At 40.5% G+C, this 19,165-nt stretch overlaps 1 protein-coding gene across 2 annotated transcripts in view; it reads right to left on the bottom strand.

Annotated features, from left to right (window-relative positions):
• BRCA2 (BRCA2 DNA repair associated) overlaps positions 1 to 19,165 on the bottom strand; it is a 480,797-nt gene that overhangs the window by 72,302 nt on the left and 389,330 nt on the right. For both annotated transcript variants that reach the window (XM_078657152.1, XM_078657154.1), the window contains exons 24-25: positions 9,046 to 9,212; positions 8,814 to 8,952 (exon numbers count right to left, since the gene is read on the bottom strand). In XM_078657152.1, coding sequence (XP_078513278.1) covers positions 8,814 to 8,952; positions 9,046 to 9,212 — 306 coding nt within the window. The remainder of the gene's footprint in view (positions 1 to 8,813; positions 8,953 to 9,045; positions 9,213 to 19,165) is intronic.

Here is a 19,165-nt window from a genome sequence, read left to right as displayed (position 1 = left end):
GAATTTCTCCAGAGCATGGTCAATTTCTTGGGAAGAGAGAGAAAACATTCTTGCAAAAGTTACTAGGGATCTGGAAAAGCTGCCATGGGTTGGATTTAAATGTATGATTAAAATGTTAGTGGACTACCAACACAAACGCCTTCATTTTCTGGTAGACCTAAATAAGCGAAGACCTGCTCACAATCCTGACACATCCCAACCTAACAGGCACTAGCCCTTCATTTGTGATCTACTTCCACTGAAAGCTTCATCCACCTATGAAACAACCATATTTTATGTGTAAAACACGGAGTGCATTATGGTATGTGGGTGCTAACTGAAAACAGCATTATTTTGATGTGGGAGTGGCCCTCTCTCTACCTCAAAATCCTCTCCGAAAATGTGCATGTATCATTCTTTAGTGAGCTGCTGTTAATGAAACTGTCCTTAATACAGATGCCATTCACACAGGAGCTGGGGGGCAGTTGGTGTGAAGAACACTAACCACCACTATACTAATAGATGTGCCAGGGGTACAGCATGAGACAACAAAATATCTGTCACTTGGCAGCAGCTTTCTTTCTTAGGCTGCTGTGAATGAGGGTGCCACTTCGCTTGCAAAAAATAATTTGCTGCACAAATATATGTCGCCAAATTCATGCCATTAGTGTCCCAATGACAAAGCGAGAATTAACCAATGATTTTGTTTTTCCTTTTCAGTTTCCATTTTGAACCCTTTGCTAAACAACACTCCTAACAATCTTGTTTTGCATTGGTATTTATGGAGTTTACATTTAAAAGTTTGACGAAAACCTTTCTAAGTTAGACTTTTTACTCCAAAACCAACATAGGCCATGAATTAGTGCCAAATCAATGTATATACTTGGCTGAAGGTAATTAGAACGTGAAATGGAAACTTGAAATTGACACTTCAAAGTTAAACAAAATTGTATGACTCCCTAAACTAAATGAAGTTTGAATACTGAATCAAAAAGGCATTTTTATTATAGAACGAGGTGGCTTTGTGTGACATGGCTTAAAAATGCGGGCATAAAGAATATCTATTCAGGAAAACATATAAACAGCAGCAAAAAAGAAGTTAATATATTGATTTTGATATTCTAAACAGTAAAATATGGTAGAAATGCCAGAGCAGTATACCAATCAATTGTAATGATTACAATAAATTACGTCACAGGAAAGCAACAAAAGAGAAAGAAATGTTACTTACACACAATCCTAGTTTTTCCTCAGGGAACTTTTCACACTGAATAATCCTGCCGTTTAGGGAGGTAAATAACTACATTTCCGTGGAAACATCAATTATTTAAAAAACAAAAACAATTTTGATAGTAATCTGTAGATAAGACTCCATTATTTTTCACATTCAAAGAATCCAATTTAAAGTAAAGAAAAGGCCACTAGGATTTAAATCATAGTACTAAAATATCTTTCATAAACCATTTTTAAAGGAAAATAAGGAAAAACTGGGACAATGTAGAAACAGCATCCAATGTGCGGCCACCACTGGCATGTATTTGGAAAAGCTCCCTCAGACAGAGTTCAAGGTAATCGTTTCTCACTGTAAAACTCGCATACTTCAAATATTAACACCACTGGTACATGGAAATATGTGCCCTGTAAGCTAATGGCAAACATCCGGCCTCCTTGACAGGGATGAGGATAGGTTTACTCATTCAGATCAACAGAACAAAGGTAAAAAGCTGCACCCTCCAAGGACATAAAACCATCTATGAAGCCTGGTGTTTTTAAATGTTGAAGAAAATAAAATGTTGTGTATGAAGTATATGAGGAGACCTAGGGACAATTTTGAAAAAGATGTTTATCATAAGGCACATGATAATTCGGTCTGGCGTAAGGGGCACAACTGATGGCACCAGATACCCAATGATGTCATATTTTACAAATTGTTCAAAATCTTAGAGGCACCCATTCTGACGAATTTGTTTAATTGAACAATGATTTTAACATATCACACTCGAAAAGTGAAGAAACTGGATCGCCAGGAGGGACTGTACTGGAGTGCCACGCAATCATTTGATGCCTTAACAAGTGCGCAAATTATTAATGCTACTCATGCGATTAATATGACTGATCTGTCGAAATGGCTTCTCTGTGACTCCTGTGGGACTTATTTTGAACTATTCCTATATTATGAACCGTATTTCATGAAATCAAAGATGATCAAAATATTATTTATGGAGCCTTAAAAAAGATAGAATTTACCTACAACACACACGTTGGCTGTGGTTCTGTTCAATGATGGAAGAGAGTTCCATCTCAGAATGAAAGGATCCTCTAACACTTTCATCTCATATGATACAACGTGAATGCATACATTAACACCATAATGTGAAGCACATTTTTAAACTGTGTGATACACAAGTATTTTTGATGCAATAAATTGATTGTTTGTAAATATGTCAGACTTCAAGTGTGCTTTGTTGTTATTAGACCTGGCATCTTTTGGAGTGATTTCCCCTGTCTTTTTGCTTTCGGACCTCCTGTTTTGACTGTGTGCTTAACATTGTTTTGCTGGTTTAGGACTCTAGGCACTTTTTCACTGCTAACCAGTGCTAAAGTGCATGCACTCTGTGTCTAAAACGTAAAGGCATTTGGTTTCTCCATGACTGGCATATTTGATTTACTAATATGCCCCTAGTATGGTGCACTACATGTGCCCAGGGCCTGAAAATCAAATGCTGCTAGCAGGCCTCCAGCACTGGTTGTGACACCCACATGAGTAGCCTTTCAAACTTGTCTCAGGCTTGCCACTGTAGAGCCTGGATGTGCGGTTTAAAATTGCTATGTCGACCTGGCAGGTTTACCTACTTGCCAGGCCCAAGCCTTCCATTAAATTACATGTAAGGCACCCCTAAGTTAGGCCCTAGCCCCATGTGCAGAATGCAGTGTATTAAAAAGGTAGGACTAGTGCTTTTGAGTTTTACATGTCCTGGTAGTGGAAACTGCAAAAAAAAAAATTCTCTACAACAAGGCAGATCTCTCCCATAGGTTAGCATTGGAGCTGCCTTATAGCACCTTACAAGTGTAAGTTCCAATTGTGAGTAGATACAAAATTGGAGTCTGGTGTCTCTGGACTCACAATTTAAAAACACACCATTTAGTGAAGTTATTTTTAAATTGCAGGTCTGAAAATGCTGCTTTTTAGAAAGTTGGCATTTTCTTACTTTAACTATTCTGTGGCTCTGCCTGTCCCTAGAATACACATCTGGGTTGGATGACAACTAGGCTTTGTGCTTTCTCTCTAGACAGACACACACAAAGGGAGAAGAGGTGTGCCCTGCATATCCTGATGGGCCATCACAAGGCTGATGGGTCTTCCTGAGATAGAGTGAGAAGGAGGAACTGACACTTGCACCCGCATAGGGATGTACCTGTCCCCACACAAAGATCTGCATACCCCCAAGTGTGTGTCTGGAGCCAGGGCCAGAAAGGACAGGGCTTTGTGCATTACAAAGACCTTTCTTTGAAGTCTCCCTACTTCAAAGGCTAAAATGGTTCTAAGTACTGGGCCTTCGACACCATATACTCAGAGCATTTCTGCACTGAGATAATTCTGCCCGAAAGAAGAGCGTTTGTACTGCCAGGAGTAACTGCCACTTTGTTGCTTGCTTTGCTATGTTGTCTATAACGGGGGGAGCCAAGTAACCCTCTAGGCCTTGGGCAAATTAATAAACAAAATGAAAGTGGCCCACAAGGGATGAATTGAATATACTACTTAATCGACACTAGTTTCCTAATTACTATTGGTCTATCAAAGTGACTTCATCTGTGAATTCTAATGATTATATCAAAAACTACTCAAGACAGCTGTAAATTCGTTTTTTTGTTTTATGTTCTCTTATTGTAAAATAGTGTCCATATCTAACTCATTCAATAATATAACAAATATTTAACCATTACAAGAATTATACACTCTTTCCTCATATGCTTTTTCAAGGAACACTGACGGCCCAAGTCCTTTTTTATGTGCTGGGTCCGTCTTGTAGGTCATCCACTTATATATAACCAATTACCACCCAATCAACTATGCGAGACCTATATGCGGTTATGCTTAAATTTGTGTTTTTTGTAACTATTATGGTGAAAACTTAAAAAATGGAGCATATTGTTCCTATCAGTGCTTTTCCTGAATATGTCAGTCTCAAATCCTTTATCTGTTATAGCGACCTTAACATCTAGGAAGGTAACTTGTGTTTCTGAAATGTCCCATGTTAGTTATATACGGTCGTCCTTTTCAATGAACTCTGAGAGTACTTCATGTAATTTCTCTTTTGAATTTTTCCAAACGATGAATATATCGTCAATATACCTCACAAGTAATTTGAGATTATCCTGCCATTCTGTTTTTGTGAAAATATTAGTCTCCTCGTAGTCCTGCATGAATATATTGGTGTATACCGGCGCCGCCGAATTGCCCATGGCCGTTCCGACTAATTGCTGGTACCATTCATCTTTGTACCGAAAATAGCTCTGATACAGGGTAAATAACATCAATTCCATAAGGAATGTCTGAAATGGAAGTTCTAGATCAGTATTAAGCAACGCTTTCTCCACTGCCTCTGTATCTAACAAATGAGGTATCGATGTATAGTTTGCATGAACCGATAGGACAGCTACTTGATAAGTATCTTCAGCCGACAGTCAAGATCATGAAGACGTATGTCAAAGACACTACTGATTTTTTACTGAAACTTGAATCAATCACAATTGAACCTGGAGAAAAACTGATCTTATGCACAGCGGATGTTCGTTCACTTTATACATCGATACCTCATTTGTTAGATACAGAGGCAGTGGAGAAAGCGTTGCTTAATACTGATCTAGAACTTCCATTTCAGACATTCCTTATGGAATTGATGTTATTTACCCTGTATCAGAGCTATTTTCGGTACAAAGATGAATGGTACCAGCAATTAGTCGGAACGGCCATGGGCAATTCGGCAGCGCCGGTATACGCCAATATATTCATGCAGGACTACGAGGAGACTAATATTTTCACAAAAACAGAATGGTAGGATAATCTCAAATTACTTGTGAGGTATATTGACGATATATTCATCGTTTGGAAAAATTCAAAAGAGAAATTACATGAAGTACTCACAGAGTTCAATGAAAAGGACGACCGTATACAACTAACATGGGACATTTCAGAAACACAAGTTACCTTCCTAGATGTTAAGGTCACTATAACAGATAAAGAATTTCAGACTGACATATTCAGGAAAAGCACTGATAGGAGCAATATGCTCCATTTTTTAAGTTTTCACCAGCCAAGCCTCAAAAAATACCTTCCTTTTTCCCAAATGGCGAGAGTTAAAAGAATTATTTCTAATGAAACTACATTAGAATCCAGAATGGATGAAATGGTTATAAGATTTTCCAACAGAGGATACCCTGAACATATCATTGATGAATCTAGGAAACGAGTGGCTGCAATTGAGAGAAGAGAATTACCAAAAACTAAGGAGAAAACGGATGAGTCAAGAATAGTGGCAGTTTCAAAATTTTCTACTCTCAGTGATCGTTTCAGGAAAATCATCATCAAAAATTGGGCAATATTGAACTTAGAATCAGATTTTAATGGAATTTTTGAAAGACCACCTCTGTTTGCCTACACTAGAGCTCGTAACCTGGGAGAAATATTGAAAAATAAACGACCGAAAGCTGAGGTATATAAAGGCACAAAAGCATGTTTGAACTGTGGAAATTGCAATAGTATCATCAAGGGTAATAAGATCAATCATCCCATGAAAGGGCATGAGATTAAACTTAAAGTCAATGCAACATGTGAACAGCAAATGTCATTTACGCCCTTAAATGTCCCTGTGGGAAACTATATATTGGGAAAACTGAAAGGAAGATAAAGACAAGACTTATAGAACATAAATCCAATATACGTACGAAAAACATGAAGTCTTCAATTGCCACACATTTCATAGAGGAAAAGCACAATATATCTCAGTTAAAAAAATTTATTTTGGAGACTGTGGATAAAAAAGAAGGGAGAGACAATACTAAATATCTCCTACAGCGGGAAAATCAATGGATACAGAAATTCTCTTCCCAGAAACCCCAAGGTCTCAATGACCGTATAAAATTATCATGTTATCTATAAACATTATAATGCCCCTTGATCTAAGAGATGATTCTTGCGAAATGATGATTTTGTATGAATTATATATCTGTATATTTTGTATTGAATGTTATTAGACTTGTGATTAGCCCTATACTTTATGCATGATCACCCTGACACACACGATAGCTCAACACACACGACTACACAGCGTCATAGTTGTTTTAGATTGCATAGTTTACTTTATTTAGGGTTCGCTTCCCCAGATCACTGTGTGAGGAACTCGTTATTTTTTCTAAAATCATCTTTATTTTAAGATACATTTATTTTTGCACCAGTCGCCAGTTATTTTTGGTGATCCATTTTGTAACCGATAGAGCGATATTCGGGAATGATACATAGGGAACTCGTGAGGAAACTAGTATGTTGTTTAGCTCGTTTGGTCATATGATCGGACTCCTGTCCAATGAGAATGTGCCCGGGATTATTTTTGAAAGTAAACTGGATGCTTTCACTAGTTGGAATTTTCGGAACTACGAGGAGGTTTTGATACACGAAAGAAGAACAGGTTAGTTTGATTAGAATAAGACTAATGGAAATAATGAATACGATAAAAAGCATGATACCAGATGCTTCAATCCGGTCTTTTCTGGCCTCCTCAGAACTTTACAAGGCAAGTATTATCTTCAAATAAAAACCTAAAATCAACAAATACCCTTTATCACTATGGGTATCGCTAAACACTTATGATAAAACGGTTAATAATTAAGTGTGAAAATGCTGTGTTGGCCTGCTGCTTCTTGCCTGGGAGTGAGAGGACTGGATATTAATCTCTACATCCTGCATCTAAAGGTTCTCCAAGGGCTTGTTTGGGCTTGCCTCTTGTCCCTGAAGTCTCAGGGACATCAAAGACTTCACCTGCATCTTGCTACCAGCACCTAGGCTTCTCTGCTGTGAGACCTGTTCGGTCAAGTAGTGACAAATCCAGTCCTGGGCCTTTGGAAGTGAGTGTTTGGTGCTTATACCCAAGAAACCAATGCATCATCTCCAAAGCATCTTTGGAACTGGGGCATTCTCTGCGAAACCGACACATTGCTGTGGCCTGCACCAAAGTCATGGACACAACTCGCCAAGTGAGCAATGAAACGACCTTGACTTACAACACAGCTCCAACTTTGCCTATGCAGCGCCCTCGAATCACTGCTGCTGCGTAAGTTTCAGGTAAGGCGCTGCCGAGTTCTGAGACGCCCCTTCCCAGCCCAACGCATTCATGGCCCGGCATGGCTTTGACACAACGCATCGCCTTCAGGCCAGAAGTTTGACATTGACGCCATTAAACCGACACAGCGCTCTTGACATCGATGTATCATCGACTTCGGAACCGATGCATCGCCTTCAACAGCGACTCATCATCCCTGGATTTCAACACATCGTCCCAGAGCATAAATTAATCCAAGGTACTGTCAGCGGGAAAGCTGTATGCGGGCCATGCTCCATTGCTGTCGGACTGAACTTTTAAATTGCCTCGGTCAAGCACGACCAGATAGCCCCAGTTTGAGCTATTGACTTCTAAGCACTGCATTCAGATTTAATCTTGCAATATTCATGTCTTGAATTGTGTACATTGGACTTTTGTTGTTTTGGTCTTTTTTTACTCACATAAATATTGGCTATATTTCTAAACTGATGTGGAGTACTTTTGTGGTGTTTTCACTGTGTTAAAGTGTGTGTACAAACACTTCACACATTGCCTCTTTAGTTTAACCTGACTGCTCTGTGATAAGCTACCAGAGGGTGAACACATGTAAACATTTAGTGAGTAATACACTTACCCTGACTTGAATTGTGGTTCCTTCTTGGACAGGGTGCATACTCTGCCAACCAGGAACCCGATTTCTAACAGTTGCTATAATCATTCTTCAGATATTCAAGTTTGTCAATGTGGGTGCTTCTGAGATTTTGGAGAATTTGGAAAATAAGGTATTTCCATAACAGGAAAAAAATAATTTACCCTGGAACACAATATACAGTTGGAACACAACATCTGGACTTACCAGGAGAAACAAGAGTTGCCAATGGAACGAGAAGACAAAGGTAAAGCAAACTTGTGGGATTTTAAATGTTGATCCATCGGTATTCTATTAATAGCTAGCCATTCCGCAGCTCACCTAGACCAACATATTTTTTTTTAAATCTGTTTTTTATTTCCAGTAAGAACTTCGGCAGAAAAGTCAGGTTGTACATAATTTCATTTTACAGTCAGCATACATAACCACAGTAGCCAGTCATGTTTGATGCCTTTACATATCTGTCTGATCAAAATCGATTCTTCGGGCACAGACCAACATGTTTTGATCCTACAGTACATTTCCGTGAGTTGGTTTACCTCTACGGTAAAGCTGTGTATAGGTGGAGTGGGGGACCAGATGCAGTTCATTAAGTCTCTTCTCACTCAACGTCCTCATCAGCATTACAGTGGCTAGTCATTGAGTGCCTCATAGTGATGGTCTACTACCTCATAGATTCTATACAATAATCAGCCTGTGTATAAAAGTAAAAATAATTTAACCAATAAAATACACAGTTGTGATTGCTCTGATGTGCATAAATTATGTCTGCATTTTAGTCCAAATGTGTTCATAGAGGTTGTAAATAGTTTTGTGTGGACATTGTCTAGCCTCTTGTGTTTATTTTAATGATGTAAATTACACGATACCTGCTTTCCTGCTTATGGAGATGACGTAGCCAACAACATCCACCTCGGCACATGGTGCACAGAAAGAGGGGTCCAACAATTCGCTGAACGGAATAGCACGCCTTGGACTGAAAATGCTTGCAAGGATTTCCTGTGAAGGCTCAAGAAATAAGCAAAGAAAAAATAACGACTGTTTATTAAAAGTTTCAGAAAATGTGAACATTTGCAAAGGGCAATCAATATCTTCCCTTACCTGCAGCTGCTGGTACTGTGTTTTCTTTGTAGCAGTTAACTGCACATCGCTTGCGTCAGATTTGCCTTTGGAATGTGATGTTGACAGATGGTACATTCTGTACCTTCCTCCTTCCTTTAACAAGGAACGAACGTCTGAGAGCGGACGCCAGATGCTCAATATGAAGGCTAAACAAATATATATACATATCATCTAAGTCTATGAGAACTGATGTATGTACATACTTCTACATATGAAAAAAATGAATATACTTGAAAATGTAGGTACCAGCAAAATCTAATTCTAATGACAAGTCTTGTCTTTTTAGAATTATACTGAAATCCTAATGAGAAATTGGTGTTGCATTTGTTAAAGATATTCAGCATGTTAGCCACATTTACAAGGCTCAATAAAGGGACACAACAGCGTTAAATTTGAGGAACCTGCTTATCATTAGTCAGTAATACCATATATACATTTTTGTAACTGCTTTTAAACGTAACTGAAATATATTTTATACGTAAATATTATTGTAAGGCCATAGCTTCCTTTCGCAGGTACAGACTTGAAAATAAAAAGCGGAAAAAGAAACATTTGGGAAGGTGATAAGGCATGAGGATGAATCACACCAGACAGTTTATATTCCTCATAGCTCCTCCAAACTGTTCCCGAACATGCTTTCTGAGAACTTCCATCCCTCCATAGCAGGTACTTTTGCTCAAGAGAATGTGTCTCTTTAATATCACTCTACCGTTCCCAGTAGGAGCAGCCCCTGTTTATCTTTCAGCTTCTTGGCTGTCACAGTCTGGGCTGCGACACTGCCTGTGTTGGTCACCAAAAAATATAATCTAGCGGCTAGAGGAGGGGAGAATGTGTTCAGGATATCACTGTTAATAAGGTTCGAAGTTTGCAGAAAATCTGTCCAAAATAGTATCTCATTTCTAAAGATACTTTTAAAATTATTGTTAGGTCAGGAATGTCCTCTGCATGTGCCCCTTCCCCGAGTGCCAGACTGAGTGAAGCTGGTATCCTGACCTTTACCTTGTTCCTGGTGTCACGTTAATTTAGCAGGTGCACGGAGGCCTTGGTCTGTTCCTGGTAATGTGAAGTCCAGGGCCTATTCTGTGATCTGGAAGGGCACACAAAGCGTACCCTCACAGTTGGTACTAGGCAACTGTCCATGTCTTTAATGCATCTCAAAAAGCAGTGGCGGCAGAGTACTATAGAAAACCAAGACTGAACAAAGCGACGGACTAGTCAAATTGCACCTCATTTGGCTACCATAATTAAGTGTTAAGACGTGTGCACAAATCACCCGGTACTTGTCGTCCTTTAGTGTCACTGTAAACATATTCCAAACTTGATGAAAGCAAGGAGGTGCACCAAGAAAGCAGATTCAGTCCAATGTAATTCTTGAAGAAATCCTTTATTCAGAGTTCGTGCACATTAAATGAACAACCAGGCAACACGTTTCGTTCCCAAAATAAATTCATGGAACTTCGTCAGGGCTCTATAATGGAAAAGGCTAGTACGCCATATACATTCATCATGAATCTGTTGTCACCTTATAATAAAAGGGAAATCCCAGGCATACTGTCTGACACCATGCTAAGTGTCCAGACTCGTGTTCTGTGGATCCCAGGTACACTGTCTCAACACTTAGCAAGGTGTCAGACAGTTTGCCTGGGATTTCCCTTTTATCGTAAAGTGACAACAGATTTATGAGGAATGTATATGGCGTACTACCTTTTTCCATTATAGAGCCCTGACAAAGTGCCATGAATTTATTTTGGGAACGAAATGCTTTGGCTGGTTGTTCATTTCATCTGCACGAACTTTGAATAAAGGATTTCTTCAGGAAGTACATTGGACTGAATCTGCTTTCTTGGTGCACCGCCTTGCTTTCATCGTGGCAGAGTACTATGTTCTTTTAAGATATAGTGTGGCCAGACCTTTTCTCTCGGTTAACGCCTTAACCGCGGCGGTTTTCTGCCGTGGTGCGGGCGTTCTATTAGGTGGGCGGGGCTCCGTCGGCACTAGGGAGGTAGAGCTCCCGTCGGCCAACGACCGAAGGCAGCACGCAAGGGGTTAAGGAGAGGTGAGCCTAATGGCTCCTCTTGTGTAAAGCTGTCCCATTATGTGAAATCCAGAACTTTGCACTGGCACTCCAGGTATTTGCGTGAGTATGTAAGCACATGTATGGTGGTTGGAATCTGTGTGGTGTACAAGCCTGAGTACTGGGGCCAGAGGTATCCATTTTGGATGCCCATGATTTTACCACGGCACATGATCAACGATAAAAACAGATTGCCCCAGATGGCTTTTTTTTTTTTTTTTTGGCAGAGTTTTATATAGCGCGAACTAGAACCGAACCAGTTATCAGAGCGCTTTACATAGCACCAGTTACGTTACATGAGGACACACTTTCATTTTTTGTTTTTTTTAGGCACGGGAGATTAAGTGATTTGCCCAGAATCACAGGGGTTTTTTGGCGTCGTTACCGAGACTCGAACCCAGGTCCTCAGGTCCGAGGTCGAGCGCCCTAGCCGTTAGGCCAACCCCTCTCCCCTAAGAGAGGGGTTAAGGGTATAACCTGTATTCTCAGCGCTGGAGGCTGAGACTGCAGTTTCTGTAATTGAAGGTGAGGATGTTTCTAGGCAGGGCCTGTTTGTCCTCGATTATTGAGTCAGGAAGGCTAATGACGGCCAGGTGCGAAGATCTCACACTTCATTGTGCCTCTCTTTTGGAAACTCCTGCTAGAGCCAGCCCCATTGTTACAAGCCGTGCGAGCCATCACTTTGCATTAAGGTTGTATATGGAAATCAACCTGAGAAAGACATTTGAAAGAGAACCAACCCAAACTGGTTCTGAAACTTTATACGATGGATTCACATCCCATCCCATTTAAGTGCAATCCAAACTCCAGCAATTTATTCCGGTCGTAAGGCTTACCTGACTAATGAAAATAGTGCTCTGCAGTGTACTCAAAGTGCTGCTGTGCAAACCAGGCCGGAGCCTGCCTGACAGCCAGCATCCTAGAGGTGAAGTGACATAATTTAAAGTCTACACTTTCAGCTGGCAGCCTTGTGGATCTGCCCAAAGTTCCTAGAAGCCTGCTTACCTGCTGAAAGAGGGAAGGAGTGTGCTTGACCCTACATTGGGGGTTGGGAGACTGTCTAGAAGAAGCCCAGTGTGTTCTCAAGAGTTGATAGCAACCAGAACAAGTACTGGAAATGCAATAAGTCTTGCCTTTGTTTAAGTTAAAGCAATTTGCTTTGCTAATGGTATTGTATTATAGCTATGTATTATTGAGTGCATGTATGTGATATGTTGTGATTTTATGCTGTTAGAACTGTATTTTGTACCTATGTGTTTTGCTTTGCAGTGGCCTTTGGGACCTTATAAGTGTTTAGCAATGCACTTTCCAGCGTAAGTAAATAAATAAATACATGCATACAAAATATACGCTGGATCTGACCTTGTGTAATGTAATAGATCCCTGTGCAGAACACTCCAATGCGTTTACCAGACGTTTATTCCGCTTCTAAAGGCACAGAGAAAATACTAAAGTACAGCGCCGCTCCCACAAGGAGGACATTCACCGACCCACTTTGAAATTAAAACCGCGCAGATTGAAGTGTTATGGCAAAAAATAAGCTCAGGTCTAAAGACTTGAGAGAGGTATTTTTTCGGGAAACTTGTTTGTGGGTGAAGGGAACACGGGGCAGTGGGCGGTCACCCTGGGAGCACTTCCAGGAAATGCCCAGCTGGCGAAAGCTGTATATCCCATCTATTGCAAAATCCAGTTGTTAAATCACACCCAAAATTCAGCACACGTTTCATCAAGCGGTGACCCAGGGCCGAGATATTTAGTGGTAATAGGGATAGCTGAAGTGAGAAAAAAACACAGCCAGTTAGTTCTGCCTTTAGATAATCCAGCCTTCAAATTCCGGGGACCTTTGGTTATATCTGCACAAACCCAAAATGCAATAAATGATCTCAATGCTCTTGCAGAAGAAACAGACCATTCAGGAGAGGCTATGGCACCAGAAGAGCCTCTTTGGAAGAGACTATCAAATTGATAATCAGAAAGTGGCCCAGATGTGCAGGTAATACTAAAAACGGAAAACTGACACCATCAAACAGATCCAAAAAGGTTTTTTGGTTAAGTAAAAGAGGCACATAAAGAAAAACTTCATCCATAGGACTCAACAGTAGTGCAGTAATGGGGAAGCGTGGACAGGGGTGCTGTGATAAATCTTCAAAGGGGTAAAGTCATAAGTGAGATTGAAACAAGGAGCTGAGGGAGGCAGTCTGTTAGAGGGAGCGGGTTGTTAGATGCTAGGGCATGAGGAAAGACATGCAACTTCATCTATACTTTCTCAACAGGCAGAGTTGGAAAGTAGAAAAGGAAATGGGGGCCCCATGTGTTATTAGTTTAACTGCTGGTCGTTGGATCGGTCACTGCCAGGGGTCCCCATAGTGAGGAGGAGAAATGGGAAAGTCTAAGGCCCCATAAGCTGACCTAGTCGATGCATGGCATCACTTATAGCCAACGAGAGTAGACAATTCACACTTTTTAGAGGCAGTTAAGAGCTAAGCATGTATTGACCATGTTCTCATTGAATAGCACCTGCTCACATATGTGGGATCGGTCGAACAGATTTTCCTGACACTATCATATGACGGTTAACAGGCGGAAGTGAATTAAAGACTGCCTCTAGCTCAATGACAATAGAAAAGGCAGTGCTAAGAGGCCGATTTATTGTGGCATCAGCAGGCATGGGGTGGTGCAAGAGGCACTATCTAAGAAGCTTAGAAATAAATTTGAAAAAGCAGAAAAGAAGTACAAATTGAGTTAGTAACAGAAAATCTGGAGGTGAGCCACTGCACTGCGAGGGCAGATCATACCCCTAGAAACAGGTACCACAACAAAACAGAAACAAAGTACCATGAGTCATGCAACAAGGCAGGGAAGATGCTGGCAAACAGGCTGTGAACCTAGCAAGCCAGGGAATATGTTGTGGAAATTAGAGAAAAGCAGGACAGGCCTTGAGAAAATATACTTGCCCGCTCGCTTTGGCGAGCAAATTTGATCAGGGCAAGCGATTTTTAGGGCCTTATGGCCCGGTCTGGTGAGAGCTTGAGATGGCTAACAGGTGTTCTGTTCATTCAGAAAGTGAATGAGTAAAAAAGATGTCTTTAAATCTTGGTTTTATGTCACATTTGTTGTGTTCAGAAACGGAGATCAAATGCCAGCTCATGACTTCTACCAAACTGCTGCTTATTTTATATTGGAGATTGTTCTTTACTTTTCTTTTCCCAAGTACAAAGTTAGAGGTTTTTGTGCAGTGACCCACCTGATAATTGTGCCGGGCTCACAACATTTGAATAGCTTGCAAATTAACTGTATAAATATTTTAAAATATATTTCTGTAGTTCGGAAAGCACTTTTTTTGTAATTTTGAAGTGAGATGGAAATAAACATTTCAATAGGATCAAAACAAATCAGAGTACTTTACTTGGTGATGTGCAAATCATAAATATTTGCCGAGACCTGATTTCCATACATTATCATTTTCATGCTATATAGTTTTATCAATAAAACTGAAAGGTAGTGGGAAAGTTTGTGCCAATTTCAATGGAAAATGTCTGTCTGTAAATAACAGTGTGCTACCAATCAGGCTTTAGTAATATATTTAATACAAGTGAGAGTTTTAAAATATTAATTGAGAAACATTCCTACCCCCGCATAGGATCACACAATCTGAGTCGTGTTTACGAATCAAGCACTTTACAGTTAGGTCGAGTAGATTATTCAAGTCATTAAACATGAAGGTCTGGTAAACCATTTTCTCATTTTTCGATGCCTGCATCTGGGGGAACTGAGAAACTGAGTAAGCTGAAGGGTATAGGCTTCTGTATTGACCTTTATGAAGGTGAAACGACAGTTTGGAAAAGAGAAAACCCTACATGAGATTAATAGATATCCTGAAAATTACCCAGTAAACTAGAGAGGAGGTTAAGGCTTCAGTAACAAAGTAGAAGGTGCGCCTGGCAATAAGAGAAGTTAAAATGCACGAAAGATCAGAGGTCAAGTGGCTCCTTGGCTGGTTTATATAAAGCCTTAACACCTTCACTACCAGGGCTCCTTACAGAGGTGTTGAATGAAGTGACAGATATTAGGGCAATGACACCAACTATGACTGAGGCGTCAATATTAGTTATAATCAATCCCAATAAACCCCCGCTTTCTATAGGCCCTGGTTTATGTGTTCCTTAATGTAGATGCAAAACTACAGACAAAAAACATACTGATACGACTGCAGGCCAACATAATAACCCTAGTCTGTCCAGACATGGTGGTAGTCATTCAGGGAAGAAGCACAGGAGATAACGAATGCTTTGCACCTTATTGACATCGCATGTACATATGTATGTTGACGAGTTGGAGAAGCTCTTGACAGGGAAGGGTTTTTTGCTAGGTTCTTGCTATAAAATACCACATATCTACATAGATAAAATGGGCTTTCCTAGAATCATTCTGTGAACGATGGGTGTAGAAGTGCTTCTTAGGTGGGTACAGATTGTATATTGTACCCCTAGAGCACAAAAAAAGTATCAAGGGAGGATTAACTGAGAGGATTTAAATTCATAGAAGTACAAGACAAGGGTGCTCTCTCTCCACTTTGATGTTCACACTTTCCCTGGTGCTCTCTCCACAGCACGTGTGATCCAATACAAACATCAAGAGCATTACAACTGGCTCATACGAGTTTCAACTGGTGATGTTTGCAGATGGCATCTTAGTCACTGCCAGGTGTCACTGCCAGCCCGACTAGAGAATTACATTTAGAGGAGGGTTGTCTTCAATTATGATCTAGAAATCTGAAGGCTTTAACCACTCACTAAACTTAGCAGACATGAAGACCACCCCATTCAGATGGTCAGATCTAAATGGCTCTATAACCTGGGCCAAATATAATTCTTTAAACATTTGACTCTCAGGGTAGCATGGGGCAAGCAGTCACAGGCTTCGAGGGAAGGTAGTGTGGGGGACAGGAGCTTAGAACTCAATAATCAACCAACAAAGACAATAACGTTAATGCTCAACCTAGTGCTCATCTTTAAAGCAAAAAAATGAAAACACTTTTAATCACACTTTTAATCACTAAATTCTATACGGTACTAAATTCTATACAACTGAACTTTAGATACACAGGAGTGAGCCTGTGTCTGATCCTCCTTCATGGCACTACCTCTGCTGACTCATCTAACGAACCGCACCTGGGTTACCCCTTTGCTGGATAGTCAGGAAAGGACCAGGATCTCATATACCCAGGATCAAGCCTAGACCACGGCTTACACTCTGAGGGGAAAAAACAAAAGTAAGCATAGAAGATATAGATATACATGCAGTTGGGTCTCAGGGAAGGGGAACATGCCTGTGTACCATGCAGGGGGCATTACTATTCCCGCAGCGGTATTACTAGGCAGCAGAATTCAGGTTCTTAACAGAATGGACAAGGAGAGACCGCTAACAAGCTTGGTGTATGTTTAACTACACTTTGTAGAGTAGACTACTATGGGAAGTACCAAGAACGTATTGTGATGCTAAGCTCAGTATCCCTGTGACTAGGGCGACAGTGAGAACATAGGATCAAACTGGGACCAGGCAGAGAGCAACCTCTTTTCCATCCCAACTTGCTCTACTCGGGCTCAACCCATATTGCTTTCCAGGCACAAACTGGTCAAGCTTTGCATGTGGAGTGACGGAAAAAATTGCACGATATGGGACATGATACACAAAGGAGTGCAGAAAAGTTTTCAGCAAGTGAAAGAGGAATTTGAACTCCAGAAAGAAAAACAAGTGACACAGAGCTAACATTTCTGAATCCTAGAGACTCAGGTGAATCTAGGGTGTTGCTGCTTGTGTGCATCCCATGATATTTTCAACCCAGAATCCCTTGCAATTAGCACATTTTTGCTAAAATCACACATTTTCTACACATTTCCTTGAGGGGAAGTTCCCAGGACCAGCAGGGATTCTACAAAGCGTACCCACACTTCTGATAAAATGGTACCCCAGTTGTATAGCCAGGGCGACTACTTGTGACAAAAATTGCCTGAACCAGGGACCATGTGAAGACCACATTGAATTTATATGGTCAACGTTTTCATCTGTTCCAGTTGCATGCCATAGGCCCAGCCACACAAGCGAGGTACCGTTTTTATCAGTAATGTGTGGGAACGCTGTGTGGTAGAAATGTTGTACATCCCCACATTTCAGAGCTTTCTCTCAAAGACATGAGAGGACAATACAGGAATTTACTCAAAGTGTGAGGTTTGCAGGTATTCTAGGGAAGACAAATTTGTGGGATCAATGCAAGTCTGACTACCCTGGACTGTGCTGGGTGTCTAGTTTTAAGAAATGTTTAAGTTTGGTAAGTTTCCCTGGCTGGCAGTCGACTCGAAATACCACAGCTGCCAACATCACCAAAATGGGTAAATTTGTACGGCAAATATGTTGCTGTTCCCATATTACGATTTGGGGCCTTCTCTATTGTGAGCGATATGCCCAGCCACACAAGTGGGGTACTGTTTTTTATCAGAAGTACAGGAATGCAGACGAGTAGCACACTTATCAGTATAATTTCTATCCATTTTTGGTCTATATATGTAAGCCAGTGTGCAAGAGAAGAACATTTGCGAAATGCTCCCTGAATAATTTGATAGTATGGATGAACCCAAACTCAGAGTTGCACAAATAAAAACACAAGTTATTTACCTGTACACAGTGATTCTCCAGTGTTGATGTCTTTCAAAGATTCACATGCTTGAATCTTCCCTGTCGTCATGGTGGGAGCTCCACAGTAATAATAACAAGCAGTGCTATACATAAGCATTGAAAGCCATAGACAAGTCAAGTGACATTGGCAACCAATCACATTGTTTTATTAGAACCAACCTTCAACCGATCAGAGCCCAGACCCTGAAACACTTTTCCCCTGCAGGGACACCATACCTCAGATTTAAAGCATGAGTGGTAAAGGAAAAGAATGTAAGAGGTATCCTGAGTGTGAACCCTAATGGAGAGCTGGGAGGTTTGCATGTGAAACTATGAAATATATCACACCTAGAGAACCTAAATGTACAGGTATGTAACTTGGATTTTCTCCAGTATTGAATCTTTCGTAGATTCACATGCTTGAATAAGACTAGTAAGAAGTACCTAGGATGGGATGTAGCCTTAAGGCTACATCGATCGACCTCGAATCGGGGGAACCGGGTTCGAGTCAACGCTCAACATCCTGTGATTCTGGGCAAATCACTTAATTTCCCTGTGGCTAACAAAAATGAATGTGTGCCTCTGTAACAAAACTAGTGATTATGTAAAGCGCTCTGATACCAGATGTCTCGAGTCTAGGTCGCGCTATATAAACCTCTAAAAAAAATTTTTTTTTAAAAAGCAATGGTAAAGCATTGGTTTCGCCAATGTGATAAATTAAGAGCTGCTTTTTTATCAATCATCGTCCGGGAGAAGGAAAGAGCTCCCTGACAAATAACACAGGATTGCAGATGATGTTATGCAGCGGCCAGAGCTGCTGCCGCAAGGGCTGGGATTCCCGGTTCGAGTCTCGGTGGGCAACATCCTGAGATTCTATGAAAATCAGTCAATCTTGCCGGGTGATAGTTATATAAATATGCTGCAAGAGTAAAAAGCAAAAAGAGGCAACACTTTATGACAAAATAGTTCTACCGAAGTGGATGATAACAGTATTTCGGCTACAGGAAACTGATAAGAGAAGCAGATAAAGAACAAGCACTGGTAAATGCAGGTAAATATGCTACAATCACAGAAATGGAGGAAAATTAAGTAGAATACAAAGGAACCAATGAGAAGCCAGGAAAGAGTAAGAGGGATGTAAGTCCATTTTAAAATTATATTTAAAACAATAGATTTCTCAAGCACAGCGAACCCTAAAAAGGAGGTGGTGGGAAAGGCTCAACAACTCTTATATAAAGAAATAACCATGATATAAGAAGTCAACTATCAAGACAAAAAGACAATGTTGTATAATTTCCAACAACCTTTAAGACATTGTAAAATTTGATACGTATGTAATAATGGAATTCCTGT

Source organism: Lissotriton helveticus, chromosome 8 (genome assembly GCF_964261635.1).
Source record: "Lissotriton helveticus chromosome 8, aLisHel1.1, whole genome shotgun sequence".
In the NCBI taxonomy this organism is placed as follows: Eukaryota; Metazoa; Chordata; class Amphibia; order Caudata; family Salamandridae; genus Lissotriton; species Lissotriton helveticus.
The sequence above is the reverse complement of the archived record's forward strand: the minus strand, read 5'-3'. Positions and strand labels throughout refer to the sequence as shown.